Here is a 17,652-nt window from a genome sequence, read left to right as displayed (position 1 = left end):
ATATAAATGCTCACCAGCACACGATCACCCAGCTTCAGCTCCCGTTTTCCCTTCATGGTCGAATCTGTCTCAGACAGGTTGGAGACAGAACCGCTGGCTGCTGTGGCCAGGTTTGTTGAGGGCTTAGTAGCAGCGGTGGCTTGGCCTTCATCAGCAGCAGCAGTAGGAACAGGAGCAGATGACGCCTGGCTGATGGAAGATGGCGCACCATTGGCCTCACACTCTGGAAGAGGAGTCCGGGACAGTTTGGAAGGCCGGGTGAAGATGCCTCGCAAGTCCTCGCACTGGAAGTAGCGCACTCCAGCGACAGAGCCATCGTTCTTTCCTATAGGCTCGTCCAAAACAATGCCTGCCCATTGGCCTGGCGCAAACTGGGTACCACCGATAAACTGAACATATCCTGGTTTATTTCCGTTCACCCATACGCGTTCGCCGACAATAAACTCTGCCACTGAGTCATTAACAACTGAAGCGCCAGGACCTGGAGAAGTTAAAGTTTTTGCAGTGGCTGCAATAAATATACAACACATTAGTTTAGGACTGACTCTATATCTTAGATCAGATCAGTTATCAGCATCAGAATCAGAAAACATTACTGATCCTGGAGGAAATTGCTTACGTTATTAATGCTACCAGTAATATATTCTTACCTGAAGGAGGGGAGGTCTTGGTTGGTACAGAGCTAGGCCTACTGATCTTAGTAGGTGGCTTGAGACCACTTGGCTTCCCAGTACTCATGTTTCCCTGCTCTGTGCATGTAAAGGTGTTAACCTTGCAGGGAAATGAGGGAAGTTAACCCTTTCTCCTAAATTGAGAGATAATAGCCATAATTAGAATAATACAGAAAAAAATGTAATATTTTAAAAGCGTTTGCATTAAAATGGCTTTACCATTTGGAAATATTTAACGTGCTAACACCTGTGATAACCACTTTGTATGGTATGTTCTTTATTGTAACCTATCTCACAACCCCTTATATGAGCACTTCCAGTCTGGATTCCGCCCCCGCCATAGTACAGAAACTGCTCTCTTAAAGATCACCAATGACCTTCTCATGGCAGCTGATTCTGGTCTACTCTCCATTCTCATCCTCCTCGATTTAAGTGCAGCCTCTGACACCATCTCTCACTCCATCCTCCTCCATAGACTCTCCTCCATCAGTATCACTCACACCCCCCTCGACTGGTTTCACTCCTATCTCTCTGGCCGCACTCAGTTCATTCAACTCAAGTCCTTCAGATCTCAACCCTCCCCCGTCACCTCTGGCGTGCCCCAGGGCTCTGTCCTGGGGCCCATCCTCTTCATCACCTACCTCCTTCCCCTCTGCAATATATTTCGTAAATTTATTATCAACTTTCATTGCTATGCGGATGACACCCAGCTCTACCTGTCTGGAAAACCCTCTTCCACCCTCCCTTCCCCTTCCCTTACCACCTGCTTAGCTGAAATCAAATCCTGGTTCACCTCTAACTTCCTGAAACTGAACAGCGACAAAACTGAAGTCCTCCTTGTAGGCACCAAATCCACCCTCTCCAAAGTTGACAGTATCTTCTTTTCAATTGACGGTTCCATAGTCTTCCCCTCCCCTCAGGTCAAGAGCTTGGGTGTCATCCTAGACAGCTCTCTATCCTTCCTCTCTCATATCAATAACATTACACGGTCTGCTTATTTTCACTTACGTAACATAAATCGTCTTCGCCCCTCCCTCACCTCCCACACCACCTCCATTCTTGTACACAGTCTTGTCACGTCCCGCACTGACTACTGTAATTCTCTCCTCTTTGGTCTCCCTCAAAAATCCCTTCATAAGCTCCAATTGGTCCAGAATTCAGCTGCCCGTATCATCACCAATTTGCCCTCTTTTCATCACATCACCCCAACACTACAGACTCTCCACTGGCTCCCTATCAAATACAGGATCAATTTCAAAATTCTCCTCCACACATTCAAGGCCATCCATAATCTTGCCCCTCCATATTTGTCCAATCTTCTCCACATTGCTACCCCCTCTCGTTCCCTCCGATCCTCCTCCTCCATCTTCCTCACTGTCCCCTCTGCCCGCCTCAGTACTATGGGGAGTAGAGCTTTCAGTCGCTCTGCTCCCCAACTCTGGAATTCACCCCCCCCCGACATACGTAATATCGACTCTCTACCTCTATTCAAATCCAGACTGAAAACTCACTTGTTTCAGTTAGCATATTCATTGTGACTTTTACCATTTCTAAATTCTCTGTGCTTTTATTGTGTCTTGTTTTACTGTTTTTACTGTTGTTTTTTATTCTTGTTTTTACTGTTTGTATAGTGTCCTTGAGTGTTTTGAAAGGCGCTTCTAAATAAAATGCATTATTATTTATAACATACTGATAATCCACATGTAAAATTGGGGAAAGACTTCATGGGAATTACTTGAGGACATAAAGTGAGTTGTAACAGTGCACTAGTGCCACTGTTATATAAGCCTACAATATTTTACAGGCATTGTAACATTTTTATAAAGCTCAGTCATCAATGAAAGTTTCAATATTCTCAAGAAGGTTGGGTTTTTTTCAATTGCAATTCAATCACTTTATGTACATAAAGTATACATAACAATAAACATCTCAGATCTAGATAAACTAGATAAAATAGATGAATTAGTAATAGTAAGATGTCTACACCAGCCTCTCTCAACTGGGGTGCCGTCTGGCTTCGTTAGGGGTGCCGTCAAAAATTATATATTCTAACGTTGAAATAAATAAAATTAATTAAAATTCCAAAAAACGATAGTTACACTAATGCAGATCATCGCCGCCTCATGCATCATCAAAATCTGTCTCACGGCCCCCTTTCCCAGGTCACAACGTCACTGCCGGGGTCAGCGTATGGTCAGCGTGACTGCATATATTTTATATGGGGGTGCCTTGAGAATTTGCATACTTCTGAAGGGTGCCGTGAATGAAAAAATGTTGAGAAACGCTGCTCTACACTATATTGTTCTTGAATATGAAATGAGTTTACTCAGACAGTTTTGAAAAACAGGCCCAATGCAGTGTTCAAGTGTGGCTGCAAGATGCCTCAGGTGGCTTGGTCATGTTCAACGGATGGATCCAGGTCAAATTCCAAGGGACATACTTTACAGGGAGTTGTGCGCAGAATCTCGCTCAGTTGGGTGTCCAAAACTCCAATACAAAGATGTCGGCAAAAAGGACATGCGGCTAACTGACTTCAACACTAACAACTGGGAATACATCACAGACAGTCATGACGAATGGAGAGCTCTAGTCAGAAATGGAGTGCAGAGAACCACAGAAACGTCCAGTTCGCTGAGAACAGAACCAGAAGGAATGCAAGCGCAGCCTCTGTAAGAGCACTATCTACTTTTGTCCGCAGACAGTGCGTAAGAGACTGTCACTCTAGACTGGGTCTACACAGCCACTTTAGCGCTAGGAGTTGCTCTTCCAACTCCTAGCGCTATACCATCGTCTCCCGAGACGGATGTATGTCAACAGTTAATTATCTTCTTACTATAAGAAGAAGTAAACAATAATAAATGCAACAAAGTCAATATTTGGTGTGAGGACCTTTTGCTTAAAAAAATAGTCTTAGGTACATTTTCTATAGTTTTATAAGGAAATGAAGGGTGGCACTCCTCGTCTGGTCCTCTACGGCGAACTCGCTGAAGGCAAGCGCCCCTGTGGGCGCCCAAAGAAGAGATGGAAGGATCACCTGAAGTCGTCCCTGAACACATGCGGCATCCTTCCCGGAGACCTTGAGACACTTGCCTCCAACCAGACCACTTGGAGGAGCATAGTCAAGAATGGAGTCCAGCACTTTGAAGAGAAGTGCACAAGAGACCGGGAGGAGAAGCGAGCAGCCCGAAGACTCCACCCAACTGCCCCAGCCAGTGTCTTTCCTTGCACCATCTGCCCCTGGATTTATGGGTCCCGCATTGATTTCCTTTCTCACATGGAAGGCATCGAGGGCATGGACGTCGGAGGGGAGGAAGATGAAACGTCATCGTCAACCACGACGGACTGCCATAAGCAAGTAAGCAAGAAGGGTGGCAACAGTGGTTAGCACTGTTGCCTCGTAGCAAGAAGGTTCCGGATTTGAACCTCACAGCCGATGAGGGGCCTTTCTTTATAGAGCTTTCATGTTATTCCCATATCTGTGCGGGTTTCCTCTACAGTCCAAAGACATGCAGTTAGATTAACTGGCTACTCTAAATTGTCCAATGATCAAGCTTGGTGAGGGATGGGCTCCGATAAGTTTAGACACACCAATGATGGACTGTAATCAGTGGTTCCCTTACAGCCCTTGCTGGCTATGAGAAGAAGAAGAAGAAGGAAATGCAGAACAAATGCAGTTCTTCTGGAGACTTGATCACACTTGCTTCTTAATTTTGCAGCAGTTTTAACCTCCTAGGGCTTCACATGCGTGGACAGCACTTTTTAGAAATTCGGAACAAGAATCCACATATGTGGACATACTTTTTCTCTAAAAGTACATCTTATCAAAAGATGATGCTTAGTTTTTATTCTAATCAGGTTCTAATAAGGGGCGGCACGGTGGTGTAGTGGTTAGCGCTGTCGCCTCACAGCAAGAAGGTCCTGGGTTCGAGCCCCGGGGCCAGCGAGGGCCTTTCTGTGTGGAGTTTGCATGTTCTCCCCATGACCGCATGGGTTTCCTCCGGGTGCTCCGGTTTCCCCCACAGTCCAAAGACATGCAGGTTAGGTTAACCGGTGACTCTAAATTGACCGTAGGTGTGAATGTGAGTGTGAATGGTTGTCTGTGTCTATGTGTCAGGCCTGTGATGACCTGGCGACTTGTCCAGGGTGTACCCCGCCTTTCGCCCGTAGTCAGCTGGGATAGGCTCCAGCTTGCCTGCGACCCTGTAGAAGGATAAAGCGGCTAGACATAATGAGATGAGATGAGAATGAGGTTCTAATAAGCCCAAATAGCAAAGAGAAATAAAAAATGCATGTAAAAAAACAGCTTGGGCCTTAGGTTAATTAATAAAAATAAAGAAAAACTATTGAATTAGAAGGTGTGTTCAAACTTTTGACAGGTACTATATTCTATAGACTTATTTAGGGCTTGAATCTAAACGCTACTAAGTCTAGCAGCATAGAAGAAAGAGACACGTAAATAGCGTCTCCGGGATGATCGACTCCCAAACAGCTGACATTATAAGCTTCCTGGTAGCCACTTCTACTTTTCGGCTCTTGGATAAAATACATTACACCCTGTGACATTTTTTGCTTTTTAATCATGAAAAAAATAAACTCCTTTCCTGTTGGAACTTTGCTAGCTATCCGCGTAAGCAGCGCATCACACACACAAAAAAAAATTAGCTGCCTACACAACCCAAGTCTTTGAGAAAACGGCTAAGAAAATACAGCGCAAGTTCGCTAGCCGCGAAATATATATAATATATATCCTCGATATTTTTACATTCATAACACATTAGCTAGCGAGCTACTCTGAATAAAAATAAAAGAATAGCTAATATCTTACCTCCTAAATCAAGCACCGCTCCACCCCAAGAAGTGAAGGAATGTTATAAGCCGCATCCCAGGGGTTTGTTCCGTTAGTTTTCTCTCACACACGCGCACGCGCGTGCACGCACACTCGGTTGGTAACAGACGCTATGTATGAGACTAGCAACATTAGCACTTAGCAGGCAAGCTAGCAAACCAGCTCCATCCTTTCTCACGCCCAAACCCGGCTAACTAGCACAATATGGCGCAGTAACTTTGTTACAAAGACCTAAATTAAGTATATTTCATAAAACAAACCAAGCCATAACGGCTTTACCTATTTATTTATTTATTTATTTACTTTTTACAAACAATACACAACGCCTGTCTACTCACTGAAATATACCGCTCTGTGATGAAACTGTTATCCAGCTAGCTGTAGCTGCCTAGCATGATGATGAATAACATCAGCCAGCGCGAGGCATGCCTTTGCGTCGCTATGGCAACTGGCGAGCCACCTGCACGAGACTGGATACCGCGACCAAGAGGGAGTGTGTAATGCTCCTGCATGCATCTGTGTTCAGCTTCAATACAACATCTACAAACTTATTTCATAAGATGACTCGTTTTAAGAAAGCCAAAAACATTTACGTGACATGTAGGTGGAAATCCGTGGTCACTGGCTGCCTCTAGCGGTGCAAAAAATAAATGAATAAATAAAGTGTCATCTACAGAAGGATTTAAGGCCTCCTGTGGACTCCAGTCGTATTTGGACTGGAGGTGAAATAATGTCATTATTACCAGTGTATCTCCCATCCAAAAGAGATATTCCCATCCGAAAGCATAATGGATCATTTTCATTGTCCAGGCCCCCTCTGGCCCCTGTTGCAGTCATCCCAAGTCAAGTCAAGTCAAGTCAAGTGGCTTTTACTGTCATCCTCCATTGTAACTTATACACATTAGAATGAAATGCTGTTTCTTCAGGACAATGATGCAACACATTATGCAGTAGCCTGATACACGGGACTGCATGGCAGTGTGAGACAAAACATACAATAAATACATAGGACAGACAGAGCATACTAACTTACAAAACCTTTTAAATCCTGATGATGATCTCATCTTATTATCTCTAGTCGCTTTATCCTGTTCTACAGGGTCGCAGGCAAGCTGGAGCCTATCCCAGCTGACTACGGGTGAAAGGCGGGGTACACCCTGGACAAGTCGCCAGGTCATCACAGGGCTGACACATAGACACAGACAACCATTCACACTCACATTCACACCTACGGTCAGTTTAGAGCCACCAATTAGCCTAACCTGCATGTCTTTGGACTGTGGAGGAAACTGGAGGAAACCCACGCAGACACAGGGAGATCATGCTCCACACAGAAAGGCCCTCGCCAACCGCTGGGCTCGAACCCAGGACCTTCTTGCTGTGAGGTGACACCGCTAACCACTACACCACCGTGCCGCCCTGATGATGATGATGATGATTATTATTATTATTATTATTGGGCGGCACAGTGGTGTAGTGGTTAGCACTGTCACCTCACAGCAAGAAGGTCCTGGGTTCGAGCCCAGCGGTTGGCGAGGGCCTTTCTGTGTGGAGCATGAGCTCCCTGTGTCTGCGTGGGTTTCCTCCAGTTTCCCCCACAGTCCAAAGACATGCAGGTTAGGCTAATTGGTGGCTCTAAATTGACCGTAGGTGTGAATGTGAGTGTGAATGGTTGTTTGTCTCTGTGTGTCAGCCCTGCAATAACCTGGCGATTTGTCCAGGTTGTACCCTGCCTCTCACCCATAGTCATCTGGGATAGGCTCCAGCTTGCCTGCGACCCTGTAGAACAGGATAAGCGGCAACAGATAATGGATTTTTTTTTTTTTTTTTTACCTTGTGCACACAAGTTATTATCTTGTTATTAACTTGTGAGGACAAGATGTTTTTAAAAAATCAACTTTCATGCCTTTAGGGGCTCTGTACTAACTAGACAGGACAACAGAATTGTATTCATTGGATGGAATAAAACCAGTGCAGATGCAATTTGCACCAGGTTATTCATGCACTTGTGACCAAACGCATGACAATTTACAGGGCTGTGCAGAGCTTCGTTTCTCACTCACCACTTACCAGCAACGTTCAAAATCATCCATTATCCTGTAGAGGGTCACAGGCAAGCTGGAGCCTATCCCAGCTGACTATGGGCGAGAGGCAGGGTACACCCTGGACAAGTCGCCAGGTCATCACATAGAGACAAACGACCATTCACACTCAATTTAAAGCCACCTGCATGTCTTTGGAGGAAACCAGAGCACCCGGAGGAAACCCACGCAGACACAGGAAGAACATACAAACTCCATACAGAAAGGCCCCTGTCGACCGCTGGGCTCAAACCCAGAACCGAGTGCTAACCACTACACCACCATGCCGCCCCCGTTCGAAGTTATATTAATAAGAAATCCAAAAAGACATAATGTTTCTACAGGAAGCAGCTGACAAGATGACAATCACAATGGTGTTGACTGTGTTGTTTGTATCAAAGATAAAGACAGCTTTGACAGCTGATCTGTTTGAGTAGCGTGAGAAAAAAGGACTAAAGCGCTGCTGCATCACTCTCTCTACAGAGATGCAGCATTGGCAACACTGCTATAGCGGGCATTGTGGTCAATAATAATAATAATAATAATAATAATAATAATCTCAGAATTGTATGGTAAATTGTAGAATAGATCATATGCTGATTGTAGATATTGATGGTTCATGGTGGATGTTTCATGGAGGGTCCATGCATTTGGGAAATGTACCCAGAATTCATAAATCTGAGCTGAAAGGCGTCTGTAATCTGGAACCGGATATAAAATAGGCGTAATATCAGACATCCTCAGTGCGCGTGCTGTACGTGCAAGTGCACTGTGCCCCGTGTGGTTGCTTTAAGTCGGATGTAAGTGTGCAAGAGGTGGGCGTTCCGTGCTCCTTCTCCTCTCCAGGCTGCAATGACACTCATTACGCAGTCCAATATGAGTCACTAAAATATGTCCGATCCATTTCTTCATAGAGGATCTTCAGAATCAGAAGAGACTAGCAAGACAGGCGATATTTAGTCTAGTCGTGTGTTTGGGAACGTTTAATGGAAGGTAAGATGCATTTCAGGCATTGTCTGTCCACCTCATGCAACAAACAAAACGCGTTATATTGCATGTGTCCTATGATCATTTTATTCAATCCGATTATTTCCCTGGCCAGATGTTGGAATCCGTCTGATTATAACCGAGGGCAATTATAAGCCACTGTTTATTTATTCTATCTATTTCAATATGGAACCATTTCCTGTGCTCCTGACATACACCGTGTACTCATGCTTGTTATGTTCTTAGATTTTCTGAAATATAGCTCATGAATTATATTTTCCCCCTCATGCATGCACATGAATGCCCATAAGGACCCCTAAATGAAAAGTTCAACATTTCACAACAAAAAAAAAAAAACATATTTTGCTCATTTTAATATTTATTTTTAATATTTCAAAGCATTGCCTTACAGAAGGGGAAAAAACACTGTAACATATTACTATAAGATAACAGGATTGGTTCTAATAAGAGCTGTGTTTACTGTACATACAGTAGCCTATATTGATATATGAAACTACATTCTTTCCATTTCCACTCGACTAAATGAGCAGAAAGAATGTAATCTTATAACTCATCTGGGACTACTTAACTGCTCAATGCTGATTTGATTGTTGCGAGAGATGCACTTTGCAAACTCACTCATCTCCAAATTATTATTTCCTGGAAGTGCATTAAATACTAGTATATCATGTAAACCGTCGGATATAAGAGCACCTACAGTACACACAGGATAATCTTCATCTTTGATCTAAATTCAGATCTGCTCTTACATACACATGAAAACTAGTTGTTGAATGACACACAAATCAGCTGAATTTTTTTCAGTTGATGACATTTAATCAAGATGACGTGATAGGTGGAGGAGGATAAGCATGTGCCTGAGTTGATTTTACATTTTTTTATGCTTGATTTCAGTTTATTTTAAAACACAGTGAATGCCTTTCTGTGGATGTACAGTAACATGTAGTGTGTGATGAAGTGCAAGATAGAAGTGTGTAAACTCAATTTGTGTCAGAGAAAGTGGGGGTCAGAGCACAGACAGACAACAATAAACCATAATCATAAGACAGGAGAAATAAGCAAAGGTCAAAGAAAGAAGCAATAGAAAAAAAAAACTTGGTACACTTAAGACAAGAGAGGGACGATAAAGGCTTCACAAAAATGCTATAACAAAACAGGGTATAAATAGAAAACACAATCAAGAATTAAACACAGAACAGGTGAACACAGTAGGGTAACTAACCAATTACTGGACAGAGGTGGAGACAGGACCATAACAGTAGCAAAGACAGATGGCAATGTAAACAAACGGACATGACATGAAAGCAGTGTCTGTGGCACCGACAGCTGGACCATGTGCTAGGAGAACGAATTAATCCACCCATCCATCCATTATCCATAACCGCTTATCTTGTGCAGGGTCGCGGGCAAGCTGGAGCCTATCCCAGCTGACTGTGAGTGAGAGGCGGGGTACACCCTGGACAAGTCGCCAAATCATTACAGGGCAGAACGAATTACTGACACTGAGATCGTCTTTTTAACAAGTCGAGGAAACAAGTATTTCTATTTTTATCATATTTTCTTTTCTTTATCTTTCCACAGAACCCCACTAACAATCAGTGCAGATGGCGTTTATGTCCAGATTCTCCCGATCACGGAGCAATTCCAGGTCTCCTAGCAGAAGGGATTCAGAAAAAGGGTCACCTGTGTTAAGCATTGCTGAACTTGAGCGTCTACTGTACACTGGAAAAACAGCTTGTAATCATGCTGATGAGGTTTGGCCGAGACTCTACATCGGTGACCAGTGAGTAGTTTATTCTTTCCAACTTTTAGAAAGTAAATGTTTTAGATATGAACTTGTGTACCTCACTTCAGACACTGTGGCTACACATTTGCAGATATGGATAATATCATAAAGTAACATTATAGAATATCATAGAATGCCATGCTGAATAACACCATTTTACACATCCATCTGTTTTACCAAAAAAATCTTTCAGAGACATTGCTTCAAACCGCCAGGAACTTATCAAGCTTGGGATCACTCATATCCTCAACTGTGCGCAGAGCAAATGGCGGGGTGGTGCAGAGTACTACGAGGGAATGAACATCACCTATCATGGCATCGAGGCCCATGACTCTCCTTCCTTTGACATGAGTGTCAACTTTTACCCTGCTGCAGAATTCATTCACAAAGCTCTCAGCATGGGAGGTAAGGCCAAACTTTGATTAACATGACAACATGTTGGATACAAATACATTATCAATAACAGCTAGTAAATCTCCTCCGATCCTGTCAACATTTCCAGCAACCCCATGTGGGAGTCATGACCCCAAGGTTGAGAACCTACAGTATGGAGTAAGGTGTTCTTCTGTTTATATAGTCTATTTTTGGCTTTATAGGGACGGTGCTTGTGCATTGTGCAGTAGGGGTGAGTCGCTCAGCTACTCTGGTGCTGGCCTACCTTATGATTCGGCAGAACATGACCCTAGTAGAAGCCATTAAGACAGTCAAGGACCACCGAGGTGTCACCCCCAACCGAGGCTTCCTCCGGCAGCTCAGTGGCCTAGATAGCATTCTTCGCACCAGTCGAAAGACAACCTGAAACCACTAGTAAACTCTGAACTCCCAGTCCAAACCCATTGCCTTGGCCAATGTGTGTACATGTAGTACCATCATTCACACTGTTGTTCTGTGATCAGTAGAAATGCCTTACTACATTAAGACCTCTTGAAGTGTGCATACTGCCTTATTCAGCATTAACCCTGACATTTCGTTCAAATGACCAGCTCACTGAACTTCATTAACCAGTTTGGTTTCACTTTTCTTGAAGTGGACTTGCATAAGTATTCACCCCATTGAAATTCTCCACAGTGTTACAACCTGGAAACGAAATGAACGAAATTGAGATTATCGTAAGTTGAAAAAGAATCAATGTGATTCATAAAAGGTGTAAAGGTTGGGATTGCATAAATATTCACCTCACTGCTGTGAAACCAGTTGCCATCAGGAGTAACACAATTAGTTGTATGGAGTTGACCTGTGTACAATTAAAGCGTCACAGGATCTCAATTCCTGGAAGCTCCCAAAGTTTTCTAGAGAGTGATCCTAATCAAAGAACATCATGAAGACCAAGGAACTATCAAAAAATTGCAAGACAAAATTCTTGAAAAGAATTAATCAGGATTTGGTTATATGTAGAATATGGCATAGTCATGACTCTAGAGGGCTCTAGAGGAGGCCGCTCACCAAAAGTCTGTGAGTGGGTAAGGAGGGGATTAGTCAGAGAAGCAACAAGTCAAAGTCCCTCTCACACCAGAATCTGGTCTACCCAGGCAGTCTCCTGTCCCAGTACTAACCAGCTCCTTGAGGCGTATGGGTGTGGCGCCGAGCTCCGTTTCGATAGCCCTCAGCCTCTCACCTATACAGCTAGGGTTACAGTGGGAGGCTAGTCCTCTGGTAACCGCGAGAGTTTGACTTCCCCACGCGCATCTGTATTGCAGTGTGCCTTGCCAGATGGCAGTAGGTACCATTTTTATGATGGTCTTTGGTATGACCCGACCGCGAGTAGAACTTGCAGTCTCCTGATCGAGAGGCGGACATGCTAACTACTAGTCCAACTCGCGGTTGAAGCAACAAGTGGTGTATAGAATTTCAAAGAAGGTGAATATTTATACAAGCCACTCTAAGTCAAATTCCAAAGCAAACAAGAAACAGTGAATGAATTTTTGGTGCACATCCAGCTATAGTTCGATGGTGTATTTTGGAAAAACAAGCTTCCAATTTTTGGCTGGTTATCAGTGTGAGGCTCGCAGCCAGAAAGGGTTAAATTATAACTGTATTCAAAGAGATACAAACAGTAAAGAGATATGGAGCCACAATGTTAGAAAGATTGTTGCGACATATCTGATTATAAGCTGCTTTTTCAAAGCTGCTTTTCACAATTATTATTTAGTTTTTTATAATAGGGTTAGTATTTATTAAATCATGACCTCTTGTATTTACACAGAATTTATACAGCCAACTCGTGTTAGGCGACTCTTCATGTAGCAGTGATTTGGCCCCTTTTGTATGAGTTCATGCAATATAACAGATCTGCAGGAACATCAATGAAGCATCAGTTTCTACGTCCATTTCTGGTAATTCGTTTTTTAATCAAAAGGAGGTAAAAATGATCAATGAATTTTACAATACCTTTCATTTTGTCTAGTAACATTTGTCCTGCCTTAACGGATGGTACTATTAGGTATTTCATGTAATATTAAGTATTAGGCTATTATGATAATACAGTATTTGTATATGAAAGTGTTATTCTGTGAATCACCTAAAGGAGAAACATTTAACGTATGATTTTAGTGTCTTGTTTATAAGTTTGTATTGCAAATTTTTGAAATCGGGACCACAAAAACGTCAATAAGTGGAACAATACTGCATACCAAATTGTGTCTTATGAATACAGGAATTTCTCTGCATTCTTTAAACTCTTTAGGAGAAACAGATTTCATAAAGTAGTGGTTATACTCTGTATGTGTATACATATACTGTACAAACGTAGGTATTTCTAAATCCATGAGTGATGAATACCTCAATAGTGTGAGTATTTGCAACATGCTGCATTGGTAATCATTTGCCACCAAGCCATAACTGGGCGGTGTGAATAACCTGGGCGTGGTACTGAGTTGTTAGAATTAGAAATGTGATAATTAGAAATGCATACTGTATTTTGATTTGAGGTGTCTTGTAAATGGTTCTGTTACATCGTCCGTATCATCTATAGTATTGTGACACAATATCTACAACTTCAAAATCCTTAAAAAATTAAATTAATTAAGAGATGGGCGCTACTACATTATAACTCTTATCATAAAATCCAAATGTTACCTTCATGAATATCATCCCACAGCAGCTAAGTACTGTTATAAATGATTACGAAAAACCAGCAACATTTGTCATATAACACTGCCCACTTTATTAATGAAAACACCCTCTGTGTAAAACCATTCATCTGATTCATCAAAAAGAAATTGGCTGGGATTTTTACAATAACAGGATTTTTAATCATCTGGATGAGGAATCATCAAAATATAATCAAGATATAATCAAAGGTGGGGGAAAAGAATGCTAATTGTTATGGATGGATAGAGGAAGCTGTTAAATGTTTAAAAAAAGCTTTGTGTCATGAATACAATATTTCCTTGTTTTTTTACATTTCATAGCTGTAATTAGTTAATGACTGGATTGCATTTGGTTTCAAATCAAATTGCGAAGTATTGTGTAAATTTTCAGTCCATATTCATTTCTGATTTACTAAAATGTACATTGTATTTCACGCTCTGTGCTCTTCTTTTCTATCCTACCATTATAACGGACCCTGGATTTATATTGATACTTGAATTCTTTTTTTTTTTTATTCCTCAGTCTATGAAATAAAATTGAGAACTAAAAACAAGACCAAATGCAAGTTGTTCGTTGTGTATCATTTCAAACACATCATCTTTTACAAAAAGAAAAGTTTAAGTGAATGTAAATGTTTTTTACAAAGACCAATAAAAGCCTGGTTGGTCACAAGTGCAACACAGGCACTACACACTGATGGTGTGTCAAGCGAACCTGTTTTCTAAACTCATGTATCGGAGTTAAAAATATGCATAAGTGATTACTTGATTGTAATAAATAGATCAGTAAAGAAGGAGGGTTTGTTAAGAAGAGTAGGGTTAAATTATACATTTTTACTGTGTGGTAAGATATCAAGTTCATGGGTACGAATGTTAAAAATGTACAGTACCAGTCAAAAGTTTGAACACGCCTTCTAATTCAGTAGTTTTTCTTTATTCTTATGAATTCTTATTCTTGTGGTGATTGTAGTTATGATTTGGTACAGAATCAGTATCCAGGAAAGGCCAAGTCTTTATAGAGCAAACATGTGCCGAGGATCTCCAGTTTGTCAACAAATGTGTGGGAAAAAATATTGAAATGTTTAAAAACAATGTTCTGCAAGGAAAGATATGATGGGATTTGGATATTTCACCCTCTATGTTGCATAATATCATTAAACAATTCAAGGAATCTGGAGGAATTTTGGTGCGTAAAGGGAAAGGGCTCAAGCCTAAGCTGAACATCCGTGATCTCTGATCCCTTAGATGGCACTGCATCAAGAACCGTCATTCATCTATAGCTGATATAACCACATGGGCTCGGGATTACTTTGGCAAACTTTTGTCAAGCTACAATACAGAGTTACGTCTACAAATGCCAGTTAAAACTTTACTGTGCAAAAAGGAAGTCTTATGTTAAATGTGTCCAGAAGCACCGTCAACTTCTCTGGGCTCAGAGGCATCTGGGATGGATCATCATACAGTGGAAATGTATATTGTGGTCAGACGAATCAGTATTCCAGGTCTGTTTTGTAAGAAATAGATACTGTGTGCTCTGGAATTAAGACGAAAAGGACCATCCAGACTGTTACCAACAACAAGTCCAAAATCCAGGGTGTGTCATGGTATGGGGTTGTGTCAGTGCCCTTGGCAGAAGTAACTTACACTTCTGTGATGGCAGCATTAATGCAGAAAAGTACATTGAGATTTTGGAGCAACATATGCTGCCTTCAAGACGACATCTTTTCCAGGGAGATTTCAACAAGACAATGCAAAACCACATTCTGCACACATTACAAAGGTATGGCTGTGGAAGAAGAGGGCGCCTGTCCCCTCTGTCCCCAATAGAGAATGTGTGGAGAATTTTGAAATAAAAATATAACAACAATGATCTTGTACTGTTGCACACATTATGGGACAAAATAACACCTGAAACATTTAATCATTTCGGGTCTTCAGTCCCTAAACCTCTTTTAAGTGTTGTGAGAAGGAATGGCAACATTATAAAAGTGCATGCATTATAAATTGTTTTTCAGTTTTAATTTCAATTTAGCATCCCAACTTTTTCTGATTTGGATTTATATAATTTATATTTATTAATTCTGCACTTTGCCACATGCATTGATTTTTTTTTTATATAGTTCTAACAGCGGGCGGCACGGTGGTGTAGTGGTTAGCGCTGTTGCCTCACAGCAAGAAGGTCCTGGGTTCGAGCCCTGGGGCTGGCGAGGGCCTTTCTGTGCGGAGTTTGCATGTTCTCCCCGTGTCCGCGTGGGTTTCCCCACAGTCCAAAGACATGCAGGTTAGGTTAACTGGTGACTCTAAATTGACCGTAGGTGTGAATGGTTGTCTGTGTCAGCCCTGTGATGACCTGGCGACTTGTCCAGGGTGTACCCCGCCTTTCGCCCGTAGTCAGCTGGGATAGGCTCCAGCTTGCCTGCGACCCTGTAGAAGGATAAAGCGGCTAGAGATAATGAGATGAGATGAATGAGTTCTAACAGCAGAAAAATACAGAAAATGTAAAACTTTTTTGCCAGCCTACACAATAATAGGGAAACGAATATATAAATCATTACACATTATGAATAATTCTGATTTTCCACTCACACAATATAGGAACGCTACCTATCTTTCTTCTAAGAAATTTCACTCTCTTTTGAACTTTTCTCTCAAAAATATATGTGCGAAATTATCAGCACCAAGAAATATTAAATAAATACAAACAAACTGGTATATTTGTATCTATTTATGTGCATGAACTATGCTGTTGCCTTTGGCTATTTTTTGTTTCTCTGGAGATTTTTTTTATATGGGTTCAAGTAACCTGTGCAATAAATTCCTTTACCCAATAAGCAACTTGTGAAATTAGTGAAACTACTTACAGTGCTCCCAAAAACACACAGCCATAAATGCAAGGGCCAGCAATCAGTCCCACATAACGGTTGAGAGACCTCAGTAGGCACAGGGCTGGCTTCAGCACATTCACAGTACAGTGTGGCTGTAGGCTTTGCCCATTCAGCCACAAGAGCATTAGTGAGGTCAGGCACGGATGGTGGGTGAGGCGACCTGGCACATAGTCACCATTCATCCCAAAGATGTTCAGTGGGGTTGAGGTCAGGGATCCGTGCAGCCTCAGCAAACCATGTCTTTGTGCACTCTTGCTTTGTGCACAGGGCACTGTCATGGAGGAACAGGTTTGGACCCCTTGGTTCCAATGCAGGGAAATTGTACATTTGTAATTGATAGAAATATATGTTTGACATGCTTGAAACTGGTACAGACTGTTCTGATTGCTACTTGTTTTGGTTATGTAAATCCTTGAGCTTTATCTTCGCTCGCACATTCTGCTCTCTGCTTAATGAAGGTTATGCTGACCAGTAATGTCTTTCTTCTTTTCATCAGATTATGATCCTGACAGGTGATGTAATGGTACATAATGTCTCTCTTCTTTCATACAGTAGTGTAGTCTAAACCAGTGATGTAATGCTTCATCACTCATTTACATTACCCTGTCATACATAGATAACTTAATTTCATCAATCACATCATCATCACCATCATCAACCAATCACATAGCTACAACACACTCTTGAATATGAATATACTGTATACTCATGTTTGTTCTACAATAAACCGAGAAACATCTCAGAAGAGCTGTGTCTGTATCAGTAACTGTTTGCTCCCGGATCGATCCGTGAGTCAGAATCTCTTAGGTGGCAGAGGTCTACATTCCTAGATCATACTTTGTCAATTCAACTTCCTTCGGTACACACAGATCAAAACCTAACAGTAATGCTACAGCATACCGTACAAAGACCGTTGTGTGCTTCCAACTTTGGGGCAGCACGGTGGTGTAGTGGTTAGCACGGTCGCCTCACAGCAAGAAGGTTCCGGGTTTGAACCCAGCGGCTGGCGAGGGCTTTTCTGTGTGGAGTTTGCATGTTCTCCCCGTGTCTGTGTGGGTTTCCTCTGGGTGCTCTGGTTTCCCCCACAATCCAAAGACATGCAGTTAGGTTGATGTGGGGTGGCCTTGAGCAAGGTATCTGACCTCTGACTGCTCACTGTGTGTTCACTGCTTCAGATGGGTTAAATGCAGAGGATGAATTTCACTGTGCTTGAAGTGTGCATGTGATGAATAATAAGGGTTTCTTCTTCTTGTGGCAACAGTTTGGAGACCCACATGGCTGTGATT

The 17,652-nt window shown here is 42.0% G+C and overlaps 2 protein-coding genes across 6 annotated transcripts in view; one reads left to right on the top strand and one right to left on the bottom strand.

Annotated features, from left to right (window-relative positions):
• Nucleotides 1-6,116, bottom strand: part of LOC132873692 (CAP-Gly domain-containing linker protein 1-like) — a 36,283-nt gene extending 30,167 nt beyond the window's left edge. For 4 of the 5 annotated variants that reach the window (XR_009651590.1, XM_060909463.1, XM_060909466.1 and 1 more), the window contains exons 1-3: nucleotides 5,497-5,848; nucleotides 651-805; nucleotides 15-508 (exon numbers count right to left, since the gene is read on the bottom strand). Coding sequence is in view for 4 of the 5 variants with exons in the window: in XM_060909463.1 (XP_060765446.1) it covers nucleotides 15-508; nucleotides 651-738 (582 nt within the window). In the remaining variant the exon portion in view is untranslated. The other variant, XM_060909464.1, reaches the window with a different exon arrangement.
• Nucleotides 6,117-8,455: 2,339 nt separating this feature from the next.
• LOC132873554 (dual specificity protein phosphatase 26-like) lies at nucleotides 8,456-13,898 on the top strand. The gene is made up of 4 exons (XM_060909241.1): nucleotides 8,456-8,591; nucleotides 10,188-10,389; nucleotides 10,586-10,797; nucleotides 10,989-13,898. The coding sequence occupies exons 2-4, from the start codon at nucleotides 10,211-10,213 to the stop codon at nucleotides 11,189-11,191; spliced, it is 594 nt and encodes a 197-aa protein (XP_060765224.1). The 5' UTR covers nucleotides 8,456-8,591; nucleotides 10,188-10,210; the 3' UTR covers nucleotides 11,192-13,898.
• Nucleotides 13,899-17,652: the final 3,754 nt, after the last annotated feature.

This window comes from Neoarius graeffei, chromosome 25 (genome assembly GCF_027579695.1).
Source record: "Neoarius graeffei isolate fNeoGra1 chromosome 25, fNeoGra1.pri, whole genome shotgun sequence".
NCBI lineage: Eukaryota > Metazoa > Chordata > Actinopteri > Siluriformes > Ariidae > Neoarius > Neoarius graeffei.
This window is presented reverse-complemented; position numbering and strand designations above follow the sequence as displayed.